Below are 25,185 nucleotides of genomic sequence, written 5' to 3' on the forward strand. Positions count from 1 at the left end.
ACTTTCCTAAAACAAAATAGACCTGCAGAAAGAAATTACTAATAAAATATCTTACATATCCATAGTGTTATGCTCTATATAGAGATGTTCGTTAGCTTTGATTGTATATCTCACAATTTTGTAATTTATCATTGTTTATTCAACTCTGAAAGCTGAGAGGCTTTGTTAATATTCTGTCCTAGAATGCGGTTAGATGTGCCCTTTTTTTGTTGTTGAGCACCTGCCCCTTTAGTGGCTTCTGCACGGCCCTGATTATCTCTAATCGTCGGGGAAACGATGTCCTTTAATGTGTAAAATTACGTCAGAGCAGATTAACATCTGTTTGTTTTTTTTACCCGAGTCGCTTGCGCGCATGCGTGAAGGACATAAACTGATTGCTCCACATGACCTAAACTCAAACCGGTTCTTCCCGATCTGCAAGGTAAGACCACTGGACCAGTTTTACCTCTGCAGGTGTATTCAGCTATTTACTTTTAGCAAAAATAAAAGTTATTGAATTTAGTACACTACGTAGGCCGTGACGACGTCATTATAGAGCAGTTTGTATAGAGCAGTTTGTGGTTTATTAATCCTTCATGACAGCCGCTTCTGCTCCGATGTTTCTATTTGTGACGTTAATAGATCTATAATTAAAGATCTGCACGCCACAAAACCACAGCAACAATAGAAATCTTCAGCTAGAGCAGCTCTGATGTTCATATAAGGATAATTTTTACATCATGTTTGATTTTTAAAGCTACGACACGGAAATAATTAGTGTAGTAATGGCAGATTTTATTGAACCTAAGAGGAAAGTTCTTTCTTTTTTTTTTTTTTTTTTTCAAATAATCGTTTAGCAAATTTAATAAATTATTTCGGTTGCTCAGGGCAGAATCAAAAAGGGGGCGCATAAGCACCAAATTTAAAGGAAAATAATTTATTTGTCTGCGTTGAACAAGTTTTATTTTGGTTGTATAGATTAATGGAGAGATGGTGCAGATGTGTTAATTATTAAGTCTAATGAGCAGCTAAAATAATATCTAAATCGTAAAAATTACCTTATCAACAGTGGTGGAGAAAGTACTAAAAAAATTTACTTAAGTAAAAGTACAAATACACAGTCAAAAATGTACTTAAGTAAAAGTCAAAGTACCACATTAACATTTTACTTAAGTAAAAGTAAAAAAGTACTGGCTTTTAAAAATACTTAAGTATTAAAAGTAAAAGTACTTGCTGAATGCATTACCTAATCGCTAATATCATTAAGTGTGCCGATCGTATTTAATTTTAATACATCAGAAATGTGCCATTTTAATTAACACTACCACAGATTAAACATGTTCTTATTGTGTTTATTCTCTGTAACAGTTTAGACTTAGATATGTGATTCTATGAATCATAATTTCAGGGATGGAAACATTTTGTCTCCTGTCCTAACATAGCATGAACTTCATTAGTCACATTTATTTAGAAAGAAATCTAACTGAAAGGGGATGTAAAGAAGGTGCGGGCGGGATGGAGGACATGCAACCAAGGAGCCATGTAGCAGAGTTGTAGTCAAGACCACCGAACCCGAGACCAGCACCCTGCGCTAAATGACACAATAACATTAAGTTTACCTATCAAAATTGGTTTTCAGATTGGTCTGAAAAATCCACATTCCCATAAAAACACCCAGATATTAAATACTTAGAGCTGAAATATATTTAACCAGTATCAATTACGTAACACTAAGAACAAAACTTATCAGTGTTTCTGCAGGAGGCTCTTAAAGTAATTCATCACTGCTTTTCGATAAAAGTAATCCACTGATTAAAGCTTTTTTTAAAACAAGTTTAGCCTTTGACCGTTTTTAATTTTCCCTAAATAAATTTGTGTTTAAGTGGAAAAGTTTAGCTTAAAACCGTTTGATTCAAACAAAAAATTAAACATTTTGCAAACATAATACATCATGTTGTCTTATATTTGCATAATATTTTATTCTTTTTTAAAAGGCTTCCTTTTTCCTATCTAAGGTTTGGAAAAGATACCTCCAGTAAACTCAGAGCTAACTACATTTATTTTAAATATAAATTAGCAATAAAAGTAATAATATTTACTTTTATGCTGATGATACTTGCATTACATGTAGCTGCAGCAAGTTTAACTGTGGACTTAGTGATGGTCAAATGTTCACAAACTCTCCAACTTTAAATTCATTTTCTGTCTTTTTTGTAGCGTTTTGGTTTAGATTTTCAACCATTTGTTATAAATTTAGTCTTTTAAAACTGATTTGTTGCTTCAAAACAAAACAGAACCAAACCAATTTCCTTCTGTTTTTATTTCCCAGGTGCCTTCAGTCTTCATGCATCGTGTCTTTGTTTACGGCTCCCTAAAGAGGGGCCAACCCAATTACCCCTATATGACAGACAGCCGTAATGGAAAGGCCGAGTTCCTCGGTACGGCTGTCACCATCCAGAAGTATCCACTGGTGATTGCTACCGATTACAACATCCCCTTCCTCCTCAACCTCCCAGGCCAAGGCAACAGAGTCCATGGAGAAATCTACCAAGTGGACGAAAAGATGCTTGAATTCCTGGACAGATTTGAAAATATCCCCACCATGTACCAGCGGACAGCAGTGGAGTTGGAAATCAAGATGGCGGACAGAGAGGAGAAGCTGTCGCCTGGAAGCATCATGGAGGCGTCTGTGTACAGCACCACCACCTACCAGCCGGACTGGCCATCACGGAGACCACGGACTAAAATTCATGCTGAGGGAGGACAGAAAGTGGGCTTCAGTCGAGTGATGCTCATAACTTCTATTCCCCTGAAAATCTCTAATATACTAAAACCAAATAGGTCTTGAACACAGGCAATATTTTTCTCAAATGGATATTTAGGTGCAGAAAGTACCTGATGTTATGTGCAAATCAACAAAATTGCTTAATGCTAAATGATGAACAGGCTGCATTAGTGCTGCACTTTATCAAGTCAGAGGACTCCAAAGTGCTTTACAATCATTCATTCTCTTATGGAGGTGAGCCACATTGCAGTTTGTTGTTACTCATGTTTTTCACAGACCTTAAAAAAACATCTTACTGTTGCAAAACATCCAATTAGCAATAATTAAAGCTGTATTTCTGAAGTTATGAACAGAATAATTTCAGACTGATTCTCCTTGCAAGCTCTTAGACCAGTGGTTCTTAACCTGGGTTCGATCGAACCCTAGGGATTCGGTGGAGCCTCTGCCGCGGAGGTAAAGACACACTTGTGTAAAGTCGTGATGACGCGCCACTTTGCCATCACTTGCTGCAGAGGATCACGTTACATTGCTTAGCCAATCAGAGGATCACGTTACATTGCTTAGCCAATCAGAGGATCACTTACATTGCTTAGCCAATCAGAGGATCACGTTACATTGCTTAGCTAATCAGTGCTGCGGAGGAGCACTGATTGAAGGAGCTCCACTCTCAGCATGGATTTGAGCTTGTGTCTTTCAGCAAAACTCACCGTTTTTACCAAATTCTAAATCTGTCTAAATAGTCTAAATCTGCTCCTCAGTCGCATCTTTTCGGGGTTGGTACTGCCCCTAGTGGTGTGGGGGTGGTTAGACAGCTAATATAATTACATTACTGATGTAATTATATTACATTAGTAATATAATGTAATATAATTACATTAATAATGTAATTATATTACACACAAAGTATTTTGTGTGTCGGGGGGGTTGGAATAAGAAGGGTTCAGTGAATGCGCATATGCAACTGGGGGGTTCGGTACCTCAAAAAAGGTTAAGAACCACTGTCTTAGACGAAGGAGTATTTCAGAAAATTGAGAGAAAATAGTGTAATAATCCCAAATAATGTGATAAATAAAGTATTTTTTTTTTTAGCTATTATCACCTGTAATGCAAAAAACTCAGGTTGGGTTTTTTTTTTATAATGACGTCTTTTTTTAAGTACTGTGAAAGAGTTTTGAATCATACCTAATGTTGTTTTCCATCAAAAAAAGAAAATTATCTCAAATTTGTACCATAAATTTAGAAGACTTTAAAGATTTTTAAATATGTTTATCTTCTTTTATCATACCATGTTTGACAGATCAATGTACTCATCTATAAAAACTGTATCTATAAAAATAGAAAAATAACTTCACTACTATTCCCGTGAGTGGATGAATGGCAAAGATCTTATCAAAATGTTTTTGGTCAAATTTCTAAACAGAGGCGCTTTCTTCGCTCCTGTAGTATCTTCTAATTCCAGCAGGTGTCAGTAAAACGCCTTCACTCAGCTGAGGTCAAGTCAAACTGCGTTAAATCAAGTTAAATTAACTTTAAGACAAATAATAAACCAGAGTGATTGTGTTTCTGGGTGTGATTTTGCTCTTAAAATACCCAGAATCCATTTTTTTCTACTGCTGAGAAAGACGTGTGACAGGCGCCGCTTGTGCGCATGCGTGAGCCAATATCCTGGGTTTGCTCCTCTTGACATTTATCGTCCTGGAAGGTAAGAAGACCACTGCGTCTGTTTTACGTTTAGTGGGATTTTCAGTTGTTGGGGACTTGGCAAACAACTACGGAGGCCGGGATGACTTCGTAATAAAAGGTATTTGGACACTGACGTCAGCCTTATCGGTCAGACAGCAGCAGATCGCTGGTTTCTTCTTCCTCTTCTGTCGCTGCTGCTCTTATTTTACTATTTGTGACATTAATAAATGCATAACTAAAGATCCGCTAAAATAACATCAAAAAAGGAAAAAGCTTGTTTGTAATGCACGGAGAAAATGCTGGATTATCGAGTGCTGACCTCAGTTCAGTGTCAGTTGGCTCCTAACTAAAGTGTTATTCATTTATAAACTCGGTTTAATCTGCGTTCAGTTCAGCCTTTGAATTTTATTTTTAGTGCTTCCATATATGTCGGAGTTTACGGTCTTGTTGAGAAAATTTTAATATTTATGTTGTGTTATTGTATGGAGGGCAACAAGGGACAAAATTCAGTAATTTAATCATGTAGAGTAAAATAAATGTTTAAATAATTTAGCTGAATTTCAAGTCCCTAAATTCAAAGTGCATCAATTTTGTGTGTTTAAAACTGAAGTTTGAAAAAAGAAAAATTATTTTCTTCTTCCAGTGCTAACTAGAAATAACCAATCAGAGCCAGAAGGCGGGTCTTGGCGCTGTCAAGTGTTTAATATGTAAAAACCATAGTTTATAAAAGTTACATACAGCAGCTTTAAGTTGTATTTTTTCTAGATTTCTAACTAATATTGATTCAATGTAGATTAACAAACCAAAACTATCCTGATAACTCTTCTTTATTTCCCAGGTGCCTTCAGTCTTCATGCATCGTGTCTTTGTTTACGGCTCCCTAAAGAGGGGCCAACCCAATTATCCCTACATGACAGACAGCAATAATGGAAAAGCCGAGTTCCTCGGTACGGCTGTCACCATCCAGAAGTATCCACTGGTGATCGCTACCAAGTATAACCTTGTCTTTCTCCTTAACCTTCCTGGACAAGGCAAGAGAGTTCATGGGGAAATCTACAAAGTGGACGAAAAGATGCTGAAATACTTGGACTGGTTTGAGAAGGTTCCCACCATGTACCAGCGGACAGCAGTGGAGCTGGAAGTCAAGACGGTAGACAAGATGGCGGACAGAGAGGAGAAGTTGTCGCCTGGAAGCATCATGGAGGCGTTTGTGTACAGTACCACCACCTACGAGCCGGACTGGCCATCACTGCCCACCTACGACAACTATGACTGCAACGGAGACCACGGACTAAAGTTTGTACTGAGGGAAGATCGGAAATAGTGATGCAGATGAGTAAACTGCCTTTAGTGCAGGGGTGCCCAAAGTTGGTCCTCGAGGGCCGGCATCCTGCATGTTTTAGTTCTCTCCCTGGTTTAACGTACCTGGATCAAATGATGGCTCGTTAGAAGGCTTAAGAGGCACATTGACAAGCTGGAAAGGTTGTTACCACCAGGGAGAGAACTAAAACATGCAGGATGCCGGCCCTTGAGGACAGACCTTGGACACCTCTGGTTTAGTGCCTTTAAACCCACAGAGGGCGTCAAGAGTTCTAGCAAATGAGTAACGAGTCACTAACTGATTAAGTTTAAAACCAGATTAGGAAATTCACTTGTTAAAATACACTCAAAGTCTTGCATTTTTATCCAAAAATGTTTGTTTTTTTATGCTTTGTCTTTTAATGAACAACTTTGTGGAAGACAATCAGCTGTTGGTAATATTTAAAAATGAAAAAGTGAAGCTATAATAAAAGATGAGTGTTATTTTGTCTTCTTTAATTAAATGTAAAGCAGCCTAGCAGAGGGGGATTGTACAGCAGATATTAAAAATACTTTGCTTATTCTGATGTTCAGTGTGATTTGACTGGACCGCTGTGTCCTGAAACACTGGATCAGATCTTTTTGGGTTGTTTCTCTGGTCTATGTGTGTTTTGTGATCTGGAGAGTCTACAGCCTCATCCTGAGGTATTTTGTGTTGCAGGAATATGAAATAGATTTTATTGTGTCCTGTGAGGCTAAGTATTTCCCGGGCTACATTTGCTTTTGTTTTTCTGCAGTTCCACCTTAAAGTTTGATGCAGCTCTGCTTTCCTGAATGGATCATCTTCATCTCCACTGCAGCAAACAGGCAGATCTTTGTTTTATGTCTAAGCTCTGATTTTCATATCTTGCTAAATTGCAGGTTTGAATATTGCAATACTTTCCTAAAACAAAATAGACCTGCAGAAAGAAATTACTAATAAAATATCTTACATATCCATAGTGTTATGCTCTATATAGAGATGTTCGTTAGCTTTGATTGTATATCTCACAATTTTGTAATTTATCATTGTTTATTCAACTCTGAAAGCTGAGAGGCTTTGTTAATATTCTGTCCTAGAATGCGGTTAGATGTGCCCTTTTTTTGTTGTTGAGCACCTGCCCCTTTAGTGGCTTCTGCACGGCCCTGATTATCTCTAATCGTCGGGGAAACGATGTCCTTTAATGTGTAAAATTACGTCAGAGCAGATTAACATCTGTTTGTTTTTTTTACCCGAGTCGCTTGCGCGCATGCGTGAAGGACATAAACTGATTGCTCCACATGACCTAAACTCAAACCGGTTCTTCCCGATCTGCAAGGTAAGACCACTGGACCAGTTTTACCTCTGCAGGTGTATTCAGCTATTTACTTTTAGCAAAAATAAAAGTTATTGAATTTAGTACACTACGTAGGCCGTGACGACGTCATTATAGAGCAGTTTGTATAGAGCAGTTTGTGGTTTATTAATCCTTCATGACAGCCGCTTCTGCTCCGATGTTTCTATTTGTGACGTTAATAGATCTATAATTAAAGATCTGCACGCCACAAAACCACAGCAACAATAGAAATCTTCAGCTAGAGCAGCTCTGATGTTCATATAAGGATAATTTTTACATCATGTTTGATTTTTAAAGCTACGACACGGAAATAATTAGTGTAGTAATGGCAGATTTTATTGAACCTAAGAGGAAAGTTCTTTCTTTTTTTTTTTTTTTTTTCAAATAATCGTTTAGCAAATTTAATAAATTATTTCGGTTGCTCAGGGCAGAATCAAAAAGGGGGCGCATAAGCACCAAATTTAAAGGAAAAAAATTTATTTGTCTGCGTTGAACAAGTTTTATTTTGGTTGTATAGATTAATGGAGAGATGGTGCAGATGTGTTAATTATTAAGTCTAATGAGCAGCTAAAATAATATCTAAATCGTAAAATTACCTTATCAACAGTGGTGGAGAAAGTACTAAAAAAATTTACTTAAGTAAAAGTACAAATACACAGTCAAAAATGTACTTAAGTAAAAGTCAAAGTACCACATTAACATTTTACTTAAGTAAAAGTAAAAAAGTACTGGCTTTTAAAAATACTTAAGTATTAAAAGTAAAAGTACTTGCTGAATGCATTACCTAATCGCTAATATCATTAAGTGTGCCGATCGTATTTAATTTTAATACATCAGAAATGTGCCATTTTAATTAACACTACCACAGATTAAACATGTTCTTATTGTGTTTATTCTCTGTAACAGTTTAGACTTAGATATGTGATTCTATGAATCATAATTTCAGGGATGGAAACATTTTGTCTCCTGTCCTAACATAGCATGAACTTCATTAGTCACATTTATTTAGAAAGAAATCTAACTGAAAGGGGATGTAAAGAAGGTGCGGGCGGGATGGAGGACATGCAACCAAGGAGCCATGTAGCAGAGTTGTAGTCAAGACCACCGAACCCGAGACCAGCACCCTGCGCTAAATGACACAATAACATTAAGTTTACCTATCAAAATTGGTTTTCAGATTGGTCTGAAAAATCCACATTCCCATAAAAACACCTAGATATTAAATACTTAGAGCTGAAATATATTTAACCAGTATCAATTACGTAACACTAAGAACAAAACTTATCAGTGTTTCTGCAGGAGGCTCTTAAAGTAATTCATCACTGCTTTTCGATAAAAGTAATCCACTGATTAAAGCTTTTTTTAAAACAAGTTTAGCCTTTGACCGTTTTTAATTTTCCCTAAATAAATTTGTGTTTAAGTGGAAAAGTTTAGCTTAAAACCGTTTGATTCAAACAAAAAATTAAACATTTTGCAAACATAATACATCATGTTGTCTTCTATTTGCATAATATTTTTATTCTTTTTTAAAAGGCTTCCTTTTTCCTATCTAAGGTTTGGAAAAGATACCTCCAGTAAACTCAGAGCTAACTACATTTATTTTAAATATAAATTAGCAATAAAAGTAATAATATTTACTTTTATGCTGATGATACTTGCATTACATGTAGCTGCAGCAAGTTTAACTGTGGACTTAGTGATGGTCAAATGTTCACAAACTCTCCAACTTTAAATTCATTTTCTGTCTTTTTTGTAGCGTTTTGGTTTAGATTTTCAACCATTTGTTATAAATTTAGTCTTTTAAAACTGATTTGTTGCTTCAAAACAAAACAGAACCAAACCAATTTCCTTCTGTTTTTATTTCCCAGGTGCCTTCAGTCTTCATGCATCGTGTCTTTGTTTACGGCTCCCTAAAGAGGGGCCAACCCAATTACCCCTATATGACAGACAGCCGTAATGGAAAGGCCGAGTTCCTCGGTACGGCTGTCACCATCCAGAAGTATCCACTGGTGATTGCTACCGATTACAACATCCCCTTCCTCCTCAACCTCCCAGGCCAAGGCAACAGAGTCCATGGAGAAATCTACCAAGTGGACGAAAAGATGCTTGAATTCCTGGACAGATTTGAAAATATCCCCACCATGTACCAGCGGACAGCAGTGGAGTTGGAAATCAAGATGGCGGACAGAGAGGAGAAGCTGTCGCCTGGAAGCATCATGGAGGCGTCTGTGTACAGCACCACCACCTACCAGCCGGACTGGCCATCACGGAGACCACGGACTAAAATTCATGCTGAGGGAGGACAGAAAGTGGGCTTCAGTCGAGTGATGCTCATAACTTCTATTCCCCTGAAAATCTCTAATATACTAAAACCAAATAGGTCTTGAACACAGGCAATATTTTTCTCAAATGGATATTTAGGTGCAGAAAGTACTTGATGTTATGTGCAAATCAACAAAATTGCTTAATGCTAAATGATGAACAGGCTGCATTAGTGCTGCACTTTATCAAGTCAGAGGACTCCAAAGTGCTTTACAATCATTCATTCTCTTATGGAGGTGAGCCACATTGCAGTTTCTTGTTACTCATGTTTTTCACAGACCTTAAAAAAACATCTTACTGTTGCAAAACATCCAATTAGCAATAATTAAAGCTGTATTTCTGAAGTTATGAACAGAATAATTTCAGACTGATTCTCCTTGCAAGCTCTTAGACCAGTGGTTCTTAACCTGGGTTCGATCGAACCCTAGGGATTCGGTGGAGCCTCTGCCGCGGAGGTAAAGACACACTTGTGTAAAGTCGTGATGACGCGCCACTTTGCCATCACTTGCTGCAGAGGATCACGTTACATTGCTTAGCCAATCAGAGGATCACGTTACATTGCTTAGCCAATCAGAGGATCACTTACATTGCTTAGCCAATCAGAGGATCACGTTACATTGCTTAGCTAATCAGTGCTGCGGAGGAGCACTGATTGAAGGAGCTCCACTCTCAGCATGGATTTGAGCTTGTGTCTTTCAGCAAAACTCACCGTTTTTACCAAATTCTAAATCTGTCTAAATAGTCTAAATCTGCTCCTCAGTCGCATCTTTTCGGGGTTGGTACTGCCCCTAGTGGTGTGGGGGTGGTTAGACAGCTAATATAATTACATTACTGATGTAATTATATTACATTAGTAATATAATGTAATATAATTACATTAATAATGTAATTATATTACACACAAAGTATTTTGTGTGTCGGGGGGGTTGGAATAAGAAGGGTTCAGTGAATGCGCATATGCAACTGGGGGGTTCGGTACCTCAAAAAAGGTTAAGAACCACTGTCTTAGACGAAGGAGTATTTCAGAAAATTGAGAGAAAATAGTGTAATAATCCCAAATAATGTGATAAATAAAGTATTTTTTTTTTAGCTATTATCACCTGTAATGCAAAAAACTCAGGTTGGGTTTTTTTTTATAATGACGTCTTTTTTTAAGTACTGTGAAAGAGTTTTGAATCATACCTAATGTTGTTTTCCATCAAAAAAAGAAAATTATCTCAAATTTGTACCATAAATTTAGAAGACTTTAAAGATTTTTAAATATGTTTATCTTCTTTTATCATACCATGTTTGACAGATCAATGTACTCATCTATAAAAACTGTATCTATAAAAATAGAAAAATAACTTCACTACTATTCCCGTGAGTGGATGAATGGCAAAGGTCTTATCAAAATGTTTTGGTCAAATTTCTAAACAGAGGCGCTTTCTTCGCTCCTGTAGTATCTTCTAATTCCAGCAGGTGTCAGTAAAACGCCTTCACTCAGCTGAGGTCAAGTCAAACTGCGTTAAATCAAGTTAAATTAACTTTAAGACAAATAATAAACCAGAGTGATTGTGTTTCTGGGTGTGATTTTGCTCTTAAAATACCCAGAATCCATTTTTTTCTACTGCTGAGAAAGACGTGTGACAGGCGCCGCTTGTGCGCATGCGTGAGCCAATATCCTGGGTTTGCTCCTCTTGACATTTATCGTCCTGGAAGGTAAGAAGACCACTGCGTCTGTTTTACGTTTAGTGGGATTTTCAGTTGTTGGGGACTTGGCAAACAACTACGGAGGCCGGGATGACTTCGTAATAAAAGGTATTTGGACACTGACGTCAGCCTTATCGGTCAGACAGCAGCAGATCGCTGGTTTCTTCTTCCTCTTCTGTCGCTGCTGCTCTTATTTTACTATTTGTGACATTAATAAATGCATAACTAAAGATCCGCTAAAATAACATCAAAAAAGGAAAAAGCTTGTTTGTAATGCACGGAGAAAATGCTGGATTATCGAGTGCTGACCTCAGTTCAGTGTCAGTTGGCTCCTAACTAAAGTGTTATTCATTTATAAACTCGGTTTAATCTGCGTTCAGTTCAGCCTTTGAATTTTATTTTTAGTGCTTCCATATATGTCGGAGTTTACGGTCTTGTTGAGAAAATTTTAATATTTATGTGTGTTATTGTATGGAGGGCAACAAGGGACAAAATTCAGTAATTTAATCATGTAGAGTAAAATAAATGTTTAAATAATTTAGCTGAATTTCAAGTCCCTAAATTCAAAGTGCATCAATTTTGTGTGTTTAAAACTGAAGTTTGAAAAAAGAAAAATTATTTTCTTCTTCCAGTGCTAACTAGAAATAACCAATCAGAGCCAGAAGGCGGGTCTTGGCGCTGTCAAGTGTTTAATATGTAAAAACCATAGTTTATAAAAGTTACATACAGCAGCTTTAAGTTGTATTTTTTCTAGATTTCTAACTAATATTGATTCAATGTAGATTAACAAACCAAAACTATCCTGATAACTCTTCTTTATTTCCCAGGTGCCTTCAGTCTTCATGCATCGTGTCTTTGTTTACGGCTCCCTAAAGAGGGGCCAACCCAATTACCCCTACATGACAGACAGCAATAATGGAAAGGCCGAGTTCCTCGGTACGGCTGTCACTGTCCAGAAGTATCCACTGGTGATCGCTACCAAGTATAACCTTGTCTTTCTCCTTAACCTCCTGGACAAGGCAAGAGAGTTCATGGGGAAATCTACAAAGTGGACGAGAAGATGCTGAAATACTTGGACTGGTTCGAGAAGGTTCCCACCATGTACCAGCGGACAGCAGTGGAGCTGGAAGTCAAGATGGTAGACAAAATGGCGGACAAAGAGGAGAAGCTATCGCCTGGAAGCATCATGGAGGCGTTTGTGTACAGTACCACCACCTACGAGCCGGACTGGCCATCACTGCCCTTCTACGAAAACTACGACTGCAACGGAGACCACGGACTAAAGTTTGTACTGAGGGAAGATCGGAAATAGTGATGCAGATGAGTAAACTGCCTTTCGTGCAGGGGTGCCCAAGTTGGTCCTCGAGGGCCGGCATCCTGCATGTTTTAGTTCTCTCCCTGGTTTAACGTACCTGGATCAAATGATGGCTCGTTAGAAGGCTTAAGAGGAACAATGACAAGCTGGAAAGGTTGTTACCACCAGGGAGAGAACTAAAACATGCAGGATGCCGGCCCTCGAGGACAGACTTTGGACACCTCTGGTTTAGTGCCTTTAAACCCACAGAGAGGGCGTCAATAGTTCTAGCAATGAGTAACGAGTCACTAACTGATTAAGTTTAAAACCGGATTAGGAAATTCACTTGTTCAAAAACACTCAGTCTTACGTTTTTATCCAAAAATTTGTATCTGCTTTTTTATACTTTTAATGAACAACTTTGTGGGAGACAATCAGCTGTTAGCAATATGAAAACGTTAAGCTATAATAAAGTGTCTTATTTTGTCTTCTTTAAATGTGAAGCAGCCTAGCAGAGGGGTATTGTACAGCAGATGTACTTTGAGTTTTTTATTGTTTATTCTGGTGTTCAGTGTGATTTGACTGGACCGCTGTGTCCTGAAACACTGGATCAGATCTTTTTGGGTTGTTTCTCTGGTCTAAGTGTGTTTTGTGATCTGGAGAAAGTCTACAGCCTCATTCTATGAGGTAGTTTGTGTTGCAGGAATACGAAATAGATTAATGTTGCTTCCTCTGCTCAACAAGTTGCTACTTGTTCTGGTGCTTTTGAATTCTTCAATATGTGTTCGTCTTTTCTCATACACAAAAGCTTTTTTATTTATTGCACAAATAAAAGTAGGGGAACAGGTTTTTTTGTCTGGATTACCGAGATAATCCGTAGACAAAGAAGCACAAACCAATGCGTAGAGACATGACAAGACTGAAACATGAGTCAACTCTTAAAATGTAAATGTTTTCACCCAGGTTTGGGTTTTCAATTCCATTTAATTTATTAGTAAAATTGACTAAAAACTTCCAGTGGCTTCTAATTAAATGCTGACTTAATAAAGGTGGCAAAATAAAGTAAAAATGAGAAAAATTCTGTTAATGTTGCTAAAACGACAAAAATCAAGTGAAAAATGTTAAGATACGTTTTGCCGCTTTTTTTGTTTCAAATCTACTGAAGTCTCATTTGCTTATTTCATTAAAATATTGTGTTTTGGTTGTTTATTCAGGAGGTAACATTTTTAAAAATACAACCAACTTTTTGTAATTATAATTAAAAAGAAAAATACTAGAGAGTTTAGTGATGTTTGAGTATTTTCAACTGGATATTTTGGCTCCCAAGCCAATTGAAAAAATGATTCTGCAGGATCCCCAACACAAAACCTTGGGGAACACCGTCAGGAAGGATGAAAACCTGCAATCTCTACATGTAAAACACGACAATCTGTGATTTGCTTTGTTTATTTTTCATATGAACACAAACTTTTCAAAACGATTCCAGAAAGCTGGAAAAATACTGGGAAGAAGGCGATAAAGAAGAAATCTCTGTCGGCTTTGGAAGCAGGTCTGAAGTTTCTTTTCAGTGAAGACAAAACGAAGGAGGAAAAAACTATTTTCACAGTGTTATCAAAATACTGTACAAAGAGGAATTACAAAAAGAAAAACATGGATTCTGTGTCCTAATATGGCATCATGATTAATCCACACATCTGCTTTATGGAGCTCTAAATATGTCGAGTTAAAAAAGTGGAAATAAGGACAATACTACTAATATTTTCCAGTTTGGCACAGAAAAAGTAAGAACATTGAAGATAAACGGTGTGAAAGGAACTTTGAGGACCTCCGAGTGTGTTGGTGTGTAAAAAAGTGATTTTTAAAACGCTGGAAGAGAAGTCTGTGGTTTTGTGTAAGGCCGAGGTGGAGACAACAGAGTCATCAGTAAAGATCCTTCCTGGAGCTCAGCAGGGGGCGGCTGGCGGAGCAGGTGGCGCTGCGGATCACCTCCATCCACCTGAGAACCAACAGAAGAAAACCGACTTGTTTTGTGACAGAAATCAGTTTATATTCCAAATTCAAATTTCTTGGTCAATTATTGTCCCAAATAAAATTTGTTAATTTACTACACCTATTCTACAATGGTATTCGTTTTCGCAAAGGACTGATGGATGGACAGATTGATATTTGGGTCAATGGGCGAATAAACAGATTGATTGATGGGTGGGAGGACGGGAAGGTGAAGGTTGTAGATGGAGTGATGGGTAAATGGACACACATACAGATCAATGGATGAGATGAGCCACACAATGGGTTCAACAAATGGGTACATTGGCAAAAGAATTCGCTCAATTACGCATTGTTACGAGGACAGAAGGGTTGATGGAAAGATTAATGGGCCCATTGATGGATGATTGGGAAAGAGGACGGACAGCATGGTCAATGGATCAACAATTGGTCCAATGACCAATAGTGGGCCTTTGGACCCACAAGTAGGTGGATGGGCTGAGGGATGTTTTAACCAATGGACAGAAGGGTTGATGGACCAATTGGCAAATGATTGGTCAGTGGATGTACGGGTGGATAGGCAGACGGGCAGATGATGAGCTGTGCATATTTTTTATGTCTTATTAGAGCAAATTACTTATGAACTTAAGAAGGATCCTGGAATTTTTCCAAATTTGGAAAACACTTCAGATCTCCTGATATTTCCACCTTTTGTAGGAACCCTGTAAGTTCTAACTTCATGTCTTCTGTGGTTTAAATAAAACATTCACTCCTCGGGTAAAACTAGATTAAATCGCTGCTCTTTGTTGAGTGAACACCCACCGTTCAAAGGCGTACTCGCTCTCTGATCTGAAGTAGTACACGTGGGATTTAAAGTGAAGCTTGAAGACGTAATCTTTGTGGATGTTCTCGGACTCGGCTGGGACGGTGACGGAGTAGCCCAGCAGGGGGAGGCTGGCCAGAGGGTACTCATCCTGCAGGAAGGCCAGATATTGTTACAGAAATCCCAGAGCGACTCTTCGTTACGCGTTTGCACGTCTTACCTGGTGTGACTTGTAGAAAAAGAGGCTGAAGTTAGTGAAGACCACCCAGAGTTTCTGCCAGCCGTTGCTGTTCTTGAACTTCCTCAGCAGGTTACCTGAGAGCTGGTTCTGCAAACACAAGCACAGGAAGCCCAAAGCTCATTAAAACAACACCCCTGCTCACAATTTTGAAAAGAAAATTGGACAAATTGAGTAAAAAGGGAAAGCTGCTTGCCTCTATTACCATCTACTCTTTACGTTCACAAAACTCTCACCAATTTGACTTGTAGAACAACTTTCTAAACAGAGAAGTGCTTTCCCGGCTGCTGCAGTACCTCTCTGCGCCACCAGATGTCAGTAACAGAATGGCTGCAAACCACAAGGTGAGACTGCGGGGCCTCATGAACTCACTGACCGGCCCTACCGATGCCAGCGTGAGCAGATAAACAAATGAAGGCACAGATGGAGTGGAAGAGGACAGGTGGATAAAGAGAAGACAAGCTGAGCAGAAAACCACACAGAATGAAGCACAGATGAGCGGCGACAGCAGAGCAGCACCTCCACGGCGACGCTGAAGTCCACCATGGACACGCTGGTGTTGCGATGCCAGCAGACGTGAACGGTGGTGTTGCCACGGTGACTCTGGCGCTCGAGGGACGAGCGCGAGCCGCAGAGCTCCTCTTCCGACTCCAGCTCGGCTCCAGCGTCCTCCAAAGGCTCTGAAGGACAAAGACATGCCGTCTGGACGGGTGTTGGAACCAGTTTGACTGCTGGTCTACTGGGAGCATCTTACTGGTGTCGGGTGGACTGGTGGACAGCAGCTCGGCGTTTGGGCTGCTGCTCTGTTCTGCCAGGTCGATTGCCATCCTGATGTCCTCCACCCAGCGCTCCATCTCTGCAGCACAACTGCAGGAACAAACAAACAAACAAACAAACAAACAAACATGACGTCTAAATCTCTGACTCTGCCCAAACTGCTCTTGCCCAAACTCAAGAGCAGTTTGGGCAAAAAACTGGACTTTTAAAGATGTAATTTTGGGATTTTTTTTTTCCCACCAATGCACTCCTTCATAGTTCAGATTGGCCGACATATTGCACTGCAAAAACAAAAATCATACCAAGTATTCTTGGTCAAATTTCTAGTGCAAGTATCTTAATACACTTGAAATAAGACAAAACTAAGTGACAACTAAGTTTTCTGCAGATATTAGGAGCTTGTTTTAAGTAAATAATTACTTAATAATTACTCCTGACTACCAGTAGTTCATTTTTGTCCTCTGTAGAGGACATTTCTAAACTTGAATATCGCCCACCCCCTGCCTTCTACTGAATTAATTCCTTTTGGTATCTGGAGAGGACATGTAGGGCTTTTCAATGGTACCACATGTGAATGGGTGGGACTTTTGTACGTACCTTTTTCTAATTAATAAAAATGCCATTTATCAGTAATAACACATTTTATGGGAAGAGACAAAGTAAGTGCATAAAACCTTTTATTACCTTACAAAGACTGTAGGATTTTAAAAAATGGTGATTGGACAATATTTTTTCCTGGAAGTTGGGAGGATATTGATAAAAAAAAGTACTAGTTCCACTGGCCGATTATTTCACTCATAAATGCTAAAAATGTCGTTTTCTAAGTGAAAGAATCTGCAAGTAATTCTTTCTCAATTTTAAGAAATGATTGAGTTAAAACAAGCTCCTTTAGTTTGTTTTGTCGTATTTAGAATGTATTAAGATATTTTCACTAGAAAATCAACCAAAAATACTTGGTAAGATTTTTGCAACTTCTGTTTATGTGGACTTTGAATTCTCATCGATTCGATGACATGATTTTAGGATCATTCTTTATTTATTTTTTTAATTCCAAGAATAAAGTCACAGTATTACAAGAACACAGTTTTAGTAAAACGAGAGATAATATGAGAATAAAGTGCTAAGATCACCAGAATGAAGTCATAGTTTTAGGAAAACACCAGGATGAAAAATAAAAAATAAAATGATAAACGTTGAGCATCTTGTGAAGTTGTCATTTCAAATTTTAACTCATAAGAATCAGATTGGAAAGGATCAGCTCAACGACTGAATGAATGAAATAAAAGCCACTTTATGAAAAATATTTTCTGTCATTCGTTTTTCTCTTTAACAAAATAAAACAAGATGTGTAATAAAAAAAGAATCTTATTTTTAAGCCTCTGGAGGAATAAAAACGGCTGAGATATGTCGTTTTCCTCACCTGGCCGCCACCACCACAGACTGCCGCTGTCCAAAGAGCGTAAACGAATGAGGGACGCCCCACTCCTCCTCACTTTCTCTGATCTGAAGAACAGAAGCAGAAATGAATGAAAAAACACTCAATAGATTTGAATCTGATCAATAATTGTTATTTTGATCTTATTATTGATCACACACCGTCATGCCGTACAGCGGCAGCTGACCATGGACCTTAAACTGGTTGGACGGAGTCGTTCCTCGACTGGTGTACATCAGACAATCACTGAACTGGAGGAAGCAGAAGGACAACATTCCTACACGGCATCGTGTAAAATACAAGATTTATCTGACATTTAATTAGATTTTAGACAAATTTAATACAAAAGTTAACTTTGAATGTATGAAAGAGACGTCTAGAGACCAGGGAGAAGGAAAGGAGGAAGGAGACAAAAAGAAGAAAATGAAATAGGAAGGAAAGAAAGGGAAGGAAGGGCACAAGAAGGATGAAAGGAATGAAAGAAAACAAGGAACAAAAGAAAGAAGGAAAGAGAAAGATTGAGAAAAGGAAGGGAAAAAGGACAAGAATGAAAAATGGAAGGAGGAAAGAAAGAAGGAATGACATGTCAGAAAGGAACTACAGAAAAGGAAAGATGAAATGGACAAAGATGGAAATGAAACAAAAGGAAAGAGAAAAAGAAAAAGGAAACACCACAAACAGATGCTGAAAGGTAGAAAAGAAAAATGTAACAAGTAATGGATGTAGGAAAAAAGATGAGGGAGGAATGAAGAAACTGGGGGGAGAAGGAAAGGAAGGAAAAAGATGAGAAGAAAAGCTACTTGGTTTTGGTACTGAGGTCTGTAAATATCCCAGTGTTTAGTTTTCAGGAGCTGCAGTGTAAACTGAGAGGAGCTGTGATTGGTACCAGGAAGAACATCCTCTGCTGCAGACCTTTCCCTGACAGCTTGCTGAGGCAGCCCAGCCTGATGAACTCCTGCAGGTCACAAACACAAACACGACCCGTCAGCCGGACTCCAGCAGACCTGAGGAGGCGACAGCGTGGAGGAAGACGCACCCTGCCAGGCGTGACGAGGTTCTCCACGCCGGTCAGATCCTTCCTCAGCTCCAGCAGCTTCTGGAAGTTCTCCATCTTCATCATGATGCCCTGAAGCTGCAGCGCCGTCTCCGAGATCTCTGCCAGGGCGGCTGGAGGAACGGGGGCGGCCGGGTTTTAGAGGGGTGACGGCGGGGAAAAGGCGGGCGGAGACCAAACCAGGCCACTCACCTCTGCTGTCCCTGAAGTCGTCGTGGGTGGGCGGGTAGTGCTTGCAGAGCCTCTCCAGGATCAGCTTGTAGTGCAGCAGGCGGTGCAGCGGCCGCAGCAGGAAGATGTAGAGCGGCAGGTAGCAAACCCTCTGCTGCTCAAAGTCCCTGCACACGGCCTCCACCTTACGACTCGACCTGGACACACACTCAGACTTAACGCCTGGTAAGCCCTGAGCTACACTGGGGTTGCTAGGCAACGGCAGACTCAACAACAGGGAGGTTTTCCAGACACAAAAGATATCAACTTATTAGAAGCAGTAGAAACAAAAATGGAAGAAAGAACATGCAAAATGTGAATTTTGCACAATAGATCCAATTTAAACAGGTCAGACTGGTGCCTGACCAGTATGTTTAAAATCCACAAAACCTCCCAACTTCAGAGCTGCTCTTATGCTGCGTTCCAGTTGAACTCTGACCTTACCTACAAGCTCGCTCCAGCTCCACCAGGCACTCTGAATGCTTCTGCAGATGAACCGTCAGCTGCTGCAGGAACAAAAGGAAGCAATTAGATCTGCAATCGCCACAATCTGGGAGGAAATCCAGACGAACTCTCACCCTCAAACCCTGAATGTTCTTCAGTAAAACGTCTCCAATTCGTTGGTAATCTCCTTTGATGTGAGCGTTGGACCGACCCTCCCTGCAGGAGGAAGAGCATTTATTATTGATTCATGTGCAGTTGCATGTAATCTCCACTAGAGGGCAGGCTGAACCAAAGTTCACACACACAGAGGTGGAAAACTTCACCTTACAGACTTCCAGACACAAGAAAGCAGGAATTTAAGGAAATGAGGACTACTTATGAACCAAAATAAAGTTTATATCCCTCTGTAGGAGGAGAACAGTAGAAGAAGAGAGCTCACCACTGAGCCAGCCGCTGTTCCGTCTCTTTGAGGAATCCCTGGTGAAACCTGTAGACGGGATCGTAGTGGGAAGAGATCAGGTTCTTAACGGCATCTGGAAAGGCTTCATCTTTCCCTGCAGCTTTCTGGAAGAACTGGGGACAGAAGAAGACACACAGCAGAGAGGAAATTAGCTAAATTAGCATGAAATGGTAAAATAAGACGAGACCTTTGACACATTAACTGAAAATATTCTCCAGACTCAATTTCCCAGAATTCTCAGTATGTTATGGTTATAAAATAAAAACACCAACGAAGGAAGGAGGACACAAGAAACACAAGGAGGAAGGAGATGAGGAACAAAAACGGAAGGAAAGAAAGAAGTGAGGAAAGGGAGGGAGGGAGCAGAGAAAGGTCAAGAGGTCATCCAGCTTGCTTTCCTTCCACTTCCAACAGAAAACTAAAGTCAAACAGGAAAAATAGAAGAAAAATGTGAACAGAGAGATTTTCACCACAGGAAAGGTCAGAGGTCATGATGGATTCAGAGCAGGAGCCTGAACCTGAAGTTACTTTAGTTAAAAACAGAAGAGTAAAACTATGCAACCCACTCTGCACTGCCCTCTAGTGGGGAGATTTATTATGCAGACGATTTATTTTTATATGCAGAAACAGAAAGGAGGGGGAAAAAAAGAGAGAGATTTGAACAAAGTTTAAAACCTGCAGAGAAACCGAAGTGCTGCTGCAAGGACGGGTTAAAGGTCAAAGTTTAAAGGTCTCAGAAAACAAAGTCTCCAGTCGGGATTTACATAAAAAAAAACTAGATATTTAAAAAGAATGAATGATAAAGAGAAAAGAAGAAAAACAGAGGAAGGAAGAAAGAAAGAAAAGAAAAGATGGAGATGAAGAAAAAAAACTGAAAAAAGACAAAAAAAACTGAAAACAAGAACAAAAGAAAAATGAAGGAAAAGAGAAAGAAAGAACAAAAGGAAAGCAAACAAAAAGAGAAAGAAAAACAAGGGGCAACAAAAGAAATAGAAGAAAGAAATGCAGGAAAAAGTAAAATCAAAGAAGGGATACAAAGACAAACGAGCAGCTTGGAAAGAAGAATGGAAAAGACAAACAAGGAAGACAATATGGCAGATGGAAGGAAGGAAACAAGAAAGAACATGAAGACAACAAGAAAGGGGAGAAAAAATGTTGGAAGAAAAGAAAAAGGAAGGAAATGATGAAGAGAACATTTAGTTATATCTGACAGCATTCCACTCCTCTTTTCTTTTCTTTTTCCACTTTAACAGATGTGGAAAATCCTCCAATCAGATTCCAGATTTATCAGAGCCGTTTGGCCGAACCGTTTGAGGAATTCGTCCATCAGAGCCGATGAAGCGACGACGTGTCGCAGCTAAAACCAGGAAGCAGTTCTCACCTCAGTGATCACCTGCAGGTCCTTGAGGAACGTCCGCTCTGTGGTCAGCAGCTCTTTGGCCATGAAGTACGCTTTGTCTGTGGGAAACTTCTGGACACAAGCACACACAGCACATCTACATCTACACAGATCATCACCAACTCTACAGAGATCACAGCTACATAGATCATTAGTAGGAAGAAAATTGTGAATCTTTTTTAAAATGTTCTACAAATAAAAAACTGAAATTATCAGTCTCTTCTTCCCACGACTATGAAAACCTTTAAATTTAAAATAAAAACATTCAGCATGGTGGTGGCAGTATCATGCTGCGAGGTGTTTATTTATTTCAACCTTATTCTCTGCTTTTTGTTGTAGATAAATTATAAAACAACTGGGAGCAGATTTGCAGGCATTTTGCTAATTTTCTTCTTTTTCATTCATCCAATCAAATTCTTTGGTTTTCCACTATAAGCACACCTTCCTCCTCGCCTCCTCTTCGTCGTCATGGCGGACGTATCCGGCCTCGATGAGCAGCGGGCTGGTGAGCGGCGAAAGTGGCTGACCCCCCGGAATCTGATACACATCTGTCATGCTGGTGACGCCCCTGTTCTGGTCCTCCCCTGGGCCGCCGCCGTTCGGAACCAGCCTTTCCTGTGGAGATTCCTTGGAATCGGAGCCGTCTGAACGTCAGGAATGGAAAACACAAACGGGGAGATTGTGTGAAAATGAAATTAAAGTTCAGTTTTATTTTGAATTTGGTGAACATTTGGTTTTCTAGATTCTAGATAAAAGTATTAATTTTTAAAACTATTTTCTAATTGAAAGCATCTCCATAATGTGGGTTCCTACACATTTTAAACTCAATTTTCCATAGTTTTCCATCCTTTACATTAATTTAAAAATATTAAATATTAACGCTTGCCATCAAGTTATTACAAATAATTGGAAGGAAGGAAGGAAGGAAGGAAGGAAGGAAGGAAGGAAGGAAGGAAGGAAGGAAGGAAGGAAGGAAGGAAGGAAGGAAGGAAGGAAGGAAGGAAGGAAGGAAGGAAGGAAGGAAGGAAGGAAGGAAGGAAGGAAGGAAGGAAGGAAGGAAGGAAGGAAGGAAGGAAGGAAGGAAGGAAGGAAGGAAGGATGTAGGAAACTTAGGTTGAGGGAACGAAGGAAGAAAGTGAGGAAGGAGACGAGTAAAAAAGGATAACTTAGGAAAGGAATTAAGGAAACAAAAATAAAAAGGGCACAAGAAGAAATATGGAATAAAGGAAGGGAAGAGATAGGAGGGAATAAAACAAGGAAGTAGAGAATAAAAATAAATAAAACAATAAAATCTGGAAATCCAAATATTTTTCTGCACACTTCTTTTTCCACAATTATCCAAACTGGAAAATACTAAAACCCAGTTCCAGATTGCGTAGGAACCCCGAATAAATTACATCTACTAAAACAAAACATGACAGAGAATTAATTTTTAGCATTAAGCTCAACTTCCAAGAGAAACGTAATGATGTTCAGTCATGCAATGTGTAGCAAATGGAAGTAGGTCAGGGCATAGCGGGGTTCTGAAACGCCAAATTGAGTCTTAGTGGGGAATCTGAAATATGCATGTCACAATGAAATACTAGCGTTACACAAACTTCTCCCATTAAACCGTAGAAACCAGCTACAAATACTAGTACTAATACTACTGCTACTACTACTAAACTACATGATTCTAAATTCGACTGTATACTTGCCCAGTTCTGCAAAGTTTCCACTGCTATACATCAAACTGCATCATGGGTAAAACCATTGCAACCAGTGAGTGCAGATCTATGCGGCGGTGCTATGAGAAAAAAAACTCCATGGACAAATAACTCGACACGACACACACATGCTAACAGGAAGACTACATCTACCACAATGCAACACAGGGGGAGGAGATCACAGTTCAAACAGAACTCTGGAGTCCCTTTTTATGTTAAACAATGTTCTTTTATTAACACTAGTGCACCACAAACAGATTAAAAAGTGAGACGAATGAAGGAAAGAAAGGAGGAAAAGTCATAGAAGCAACAAATAAAACATCCAGCAAGAGTTTGGCGATAGATGTGAAGGAACAGCGTTGCAAAAGTGATAGAAAACGAGTGAAACTGTACATATTTATCAGAAAACGATCATTAAGATTTAGGCAGTTTTTTAGGTTTTTGGTGATTTAGTCAGCTTTAAAAGTAGAAAATAAACATGCAAACAGGAGCAGTCGCTAATGTTTTAGTTAGCAGCAACACGGCAAGGCTAGCTAACGTCTTTTCAAAAGTCGGCAGCTAGCAGCATAAAAACATGCAGGTTTAATTCTAATACTCCATTTTTCACATTTTTATGAGCTTTATTTCAAGATATTCGTTCAATATACTGAGAATAACTGGTATACTTTCTGGGTGATACCATTAGCGTAGCTTTGTTAGCCAGTTAGCTAAGCTTACGAAAGGACTGGATTGAGAATTTTTACAAAGTTTTGGTTTCAATAACGCTACAATTTTATATAACAGTTCTTATAGTGACAATAAAAGACTTAAATTTAGTTATTTTCAAATATTTGACAAGAAAAAACCCCATGGACATTCAACAAATATTGCTACGCTAAGCTAAATGCTGCAGGAAGAAGTAACCAGTGTAAGGTGTAGTTAAAAAATTAAAACAAATTGCAAAATAACCAAAATATTCCTGCTTCCATTAAAAAAACATTGCACTTTTAACTTTAATTCTTTGTAAACTGATAATTTTATATTTATCATCTCTTTTCAGCTAAGCTAAATTAGTTAAGCTAAGCTAACTGGCTGTTAGCATTGGCTGGTATCCCATATCTAATGCTGCTTTTTCACTCCTAGAAGATCAATCTATTCCCTTTATTCACCAAATATCAGGACAACTATGTAATTATAACAAGAATAAAGAATAAGTTTAGTATTAAAGTGTAAAACTAACAAATTTGGTTTGGATTAAGTCTATAAACAAACAAATTACAGCATGAATACAAATAGTAGCCTGTTACAATGTCAGGACATTTGAAAGGCCTTTTAGGTAGTTAAAAGAAAATCCAGAGCCAGTGGAAGTGGTTAGTATTAAAAAAACAATTGATAATTTTTCTAGATGTATCAAATTTATTATGAGGCAAAAGCGAATTTATTAAGAAAAAATATGGCAGAAAAACACATCCTGCAGCTCCAAGATTTCTTTCAACCTAAAATAGCCCTAATGTGCCATGACAGTTACTGTACACTGTACATTCAGTTTCATTAAAATGACAAAGAAGAAGCATCAGTGGGATTGAGTGGTAGCAAATGCAAATATGAAACAGGCAAAGTGTAAGACGGCACAGTGTGTGACTCGGCTCCAGTATCCCTGTGTTTATACATGTTTTCAAGCTCTGACAACACGCAGACTTCTGCATCTGACAACATAAACGCCTCGTTTCTCAAATATATCTTCTGTGCACTTACATAATTGCATTATTATGAACTTCGCTGGTCTGTCTGTCTTCACCCTCCCACTCTGTTTACAAGAAAACTGGAGCAAAGTCGCACAAATCCAAAACACAACGGATTTCTGAATGTTTGAAATAAACGCAGTGCAGGTGATTCACTCGGGAGGGGAAAGAGATTGAAAGGCACAACTCTGAAAATTAAGAAAAACAAAACGTAAAGAGCATGTGCTTGGTGATATGTTTGACTGCATCACCTGCATCTCAAACATTGTGAACCATTGTGAACCCCTCAACACACACACACACAAAGTGAGCAAAAAGCAGTAAAGTGACACTTTTCCAGCCTGGTTAACATGCATTCATAGAAACAGAAAGGAAATGCTAAAAAACAAACAGTGCATTTCAAAGCAGAAAGTTGTTCTTTTTTTTTTTCAGAAAAAGCAGGAAAAAAGTCGAACATCTTCCACATTTAACCCAATCAGATTTGAAGCAGTACATTCGTGAA

General features: G+C 38.8%; 2 protein-coding genes and 3 pseudogenes across 12 annotated transcripts in view; 4 read left to right on the top strand and 1 right to left on the bottom strand.

Annotated features, from left to right (window-relative positions):
• The first annotated feature begins 286 nt into the window (after positions 1–286).
• LOC145547757 (gamma-glutamylaminecyclotransferase C-like) lies at positions 287–2,967 on the top strand (annotated as a pseudogene). The gene is made up of 2 exons (XR_014084072.1): positions 287–421; positions 2,309–2,967. The product of XR_014084072.1 is annotated as a gamma-glutamylaminecyclotransferase C-like (transcript).
• On the top strand, positions 2,833–6,328 carry LOC145547765 (gamma-glutamylaminecyclotransferase C-like). The gene is made up of 2 exons (XM_081597702.1): positions 2,833–2,998; positions 5,286–6,328. Exons 1-2 carry the CDS (start codon positions 2,993–2,995, stop codon positions 5,769–5,771), a joined length of 492 nt encoding a protein of 163 aa, XP_081453828.1. The 5' UTR covers positions 2,833–2,992; the 3' UTR covers positions 5,772–6,328.
• Positions 5,653–9,675, top strand: LOC145547760 (gamma-glutamylaminecyclotransferase C-like; annotated as a pseudogene). Its single transcript, XR_014084077.1, has 3 exons — positions 5,653–5,743; positions 6,544–7,104; positions 8,991–9,675. The product of XR_014084077.1 is annotated as a gamma-glutamylaminecyclotransferase C-like (transcript).
• LOC145547766 (gamma-glutamylaminecyclotransferase C-like) lies at positions 9,596–13,766 on the top strand (annotated as a pseudogene). Its single transcript, XR_014084085.1, has 2 exons — positions 9,596–9,680; positions 11,964–13,766. The product of XR_014084085.1 is annotated as a gamma-glutamylaminecyclotransferase C-like (transcript).
• A 94-nt stretch (positions 13,767–13,860) lies between these two features.
• Positions 13,861–25,185, bottom strand: part of LOC103460834 (FERM, ARHGEF and pleckstrin domain-containing protein 1-like) — a 45,490-nt gene continuing 34,165 nt past the window's right edge. For 4 of the 8 annotated variants that reach the window (XM_081597515.1, XM_081597518.1, XM_081597532.1 and 1 more), the window contains exons 14-27: positions 21,698–21,900; positions 21,239–21,328; positions 19,837–19,970; positions 19,532–19,613; positions 19,398–19,459; positions 18,936–19,111; positions 18,576–18,856; positions 17,851–17,940; positions 17,675–17,757; positions 16,232–16,344; positions 15,997–16,157; positions 15,460–15,567; positions 15,239–15,390; positions 13,861–14,426 (exon numbers count right to left, since the gene is read on the bottom strand). In XM_081597515.1, coding sequence (XP_081453641.1) covers positions 14,351–14,426; positions 15,239–15,390; positions 15,460–15,567; positions 15,997–16,157; positions 16,232–16,344; positions 17,675–17,757; positions 17,851–17,940; positions 18,576–18,856; positions 18,936–19,111; positions 19,398–19,459; positions 19,532–19,613; positions 19,837–19,970; positions 21,239–21,328; positions 21,698–21,900 — 1,811 coding nt within the window. In that variant the 3' untranslated portion in view covers positions 13,861–14,350. Of the gene's footprint in view, positions 14,427–15,238; positions 15,391–15,459; positions 15,568–15,713; positions 15,859–15,996; positions 16,158–16,231; positions 16,345–17,674; positions 17,758–17,850; positions 17,941–18,575; positions 18,857–18,935; positions 19,112–19,397; positions 19,460–19,531; positions 19,614–19,836; positions 19,971–21,238; positions 21,329–21,697; positions 21,901–25,185 lie in introns of those variants that run through there. The other 4 variants (XM_081597540.1, XM_081597522.1, XM_081597521.1 and 1 more) reach the window with 3 other exon arrangements.

This window comes from Poecilia reticulata, chromosome 2 (assembly GCF_904066995.2).
Source record: "Poecilia reticulata chromosome 2, P_reticulata-male-v2, whole genome shotgun sequence".
NCBI classification, from domain to species: Eukaryota; Metazoa; Chordata; class Actinopteri; order Cyprinodontiformes; family Poeciliidae; genus Poecilia; species Poecilia reticulata.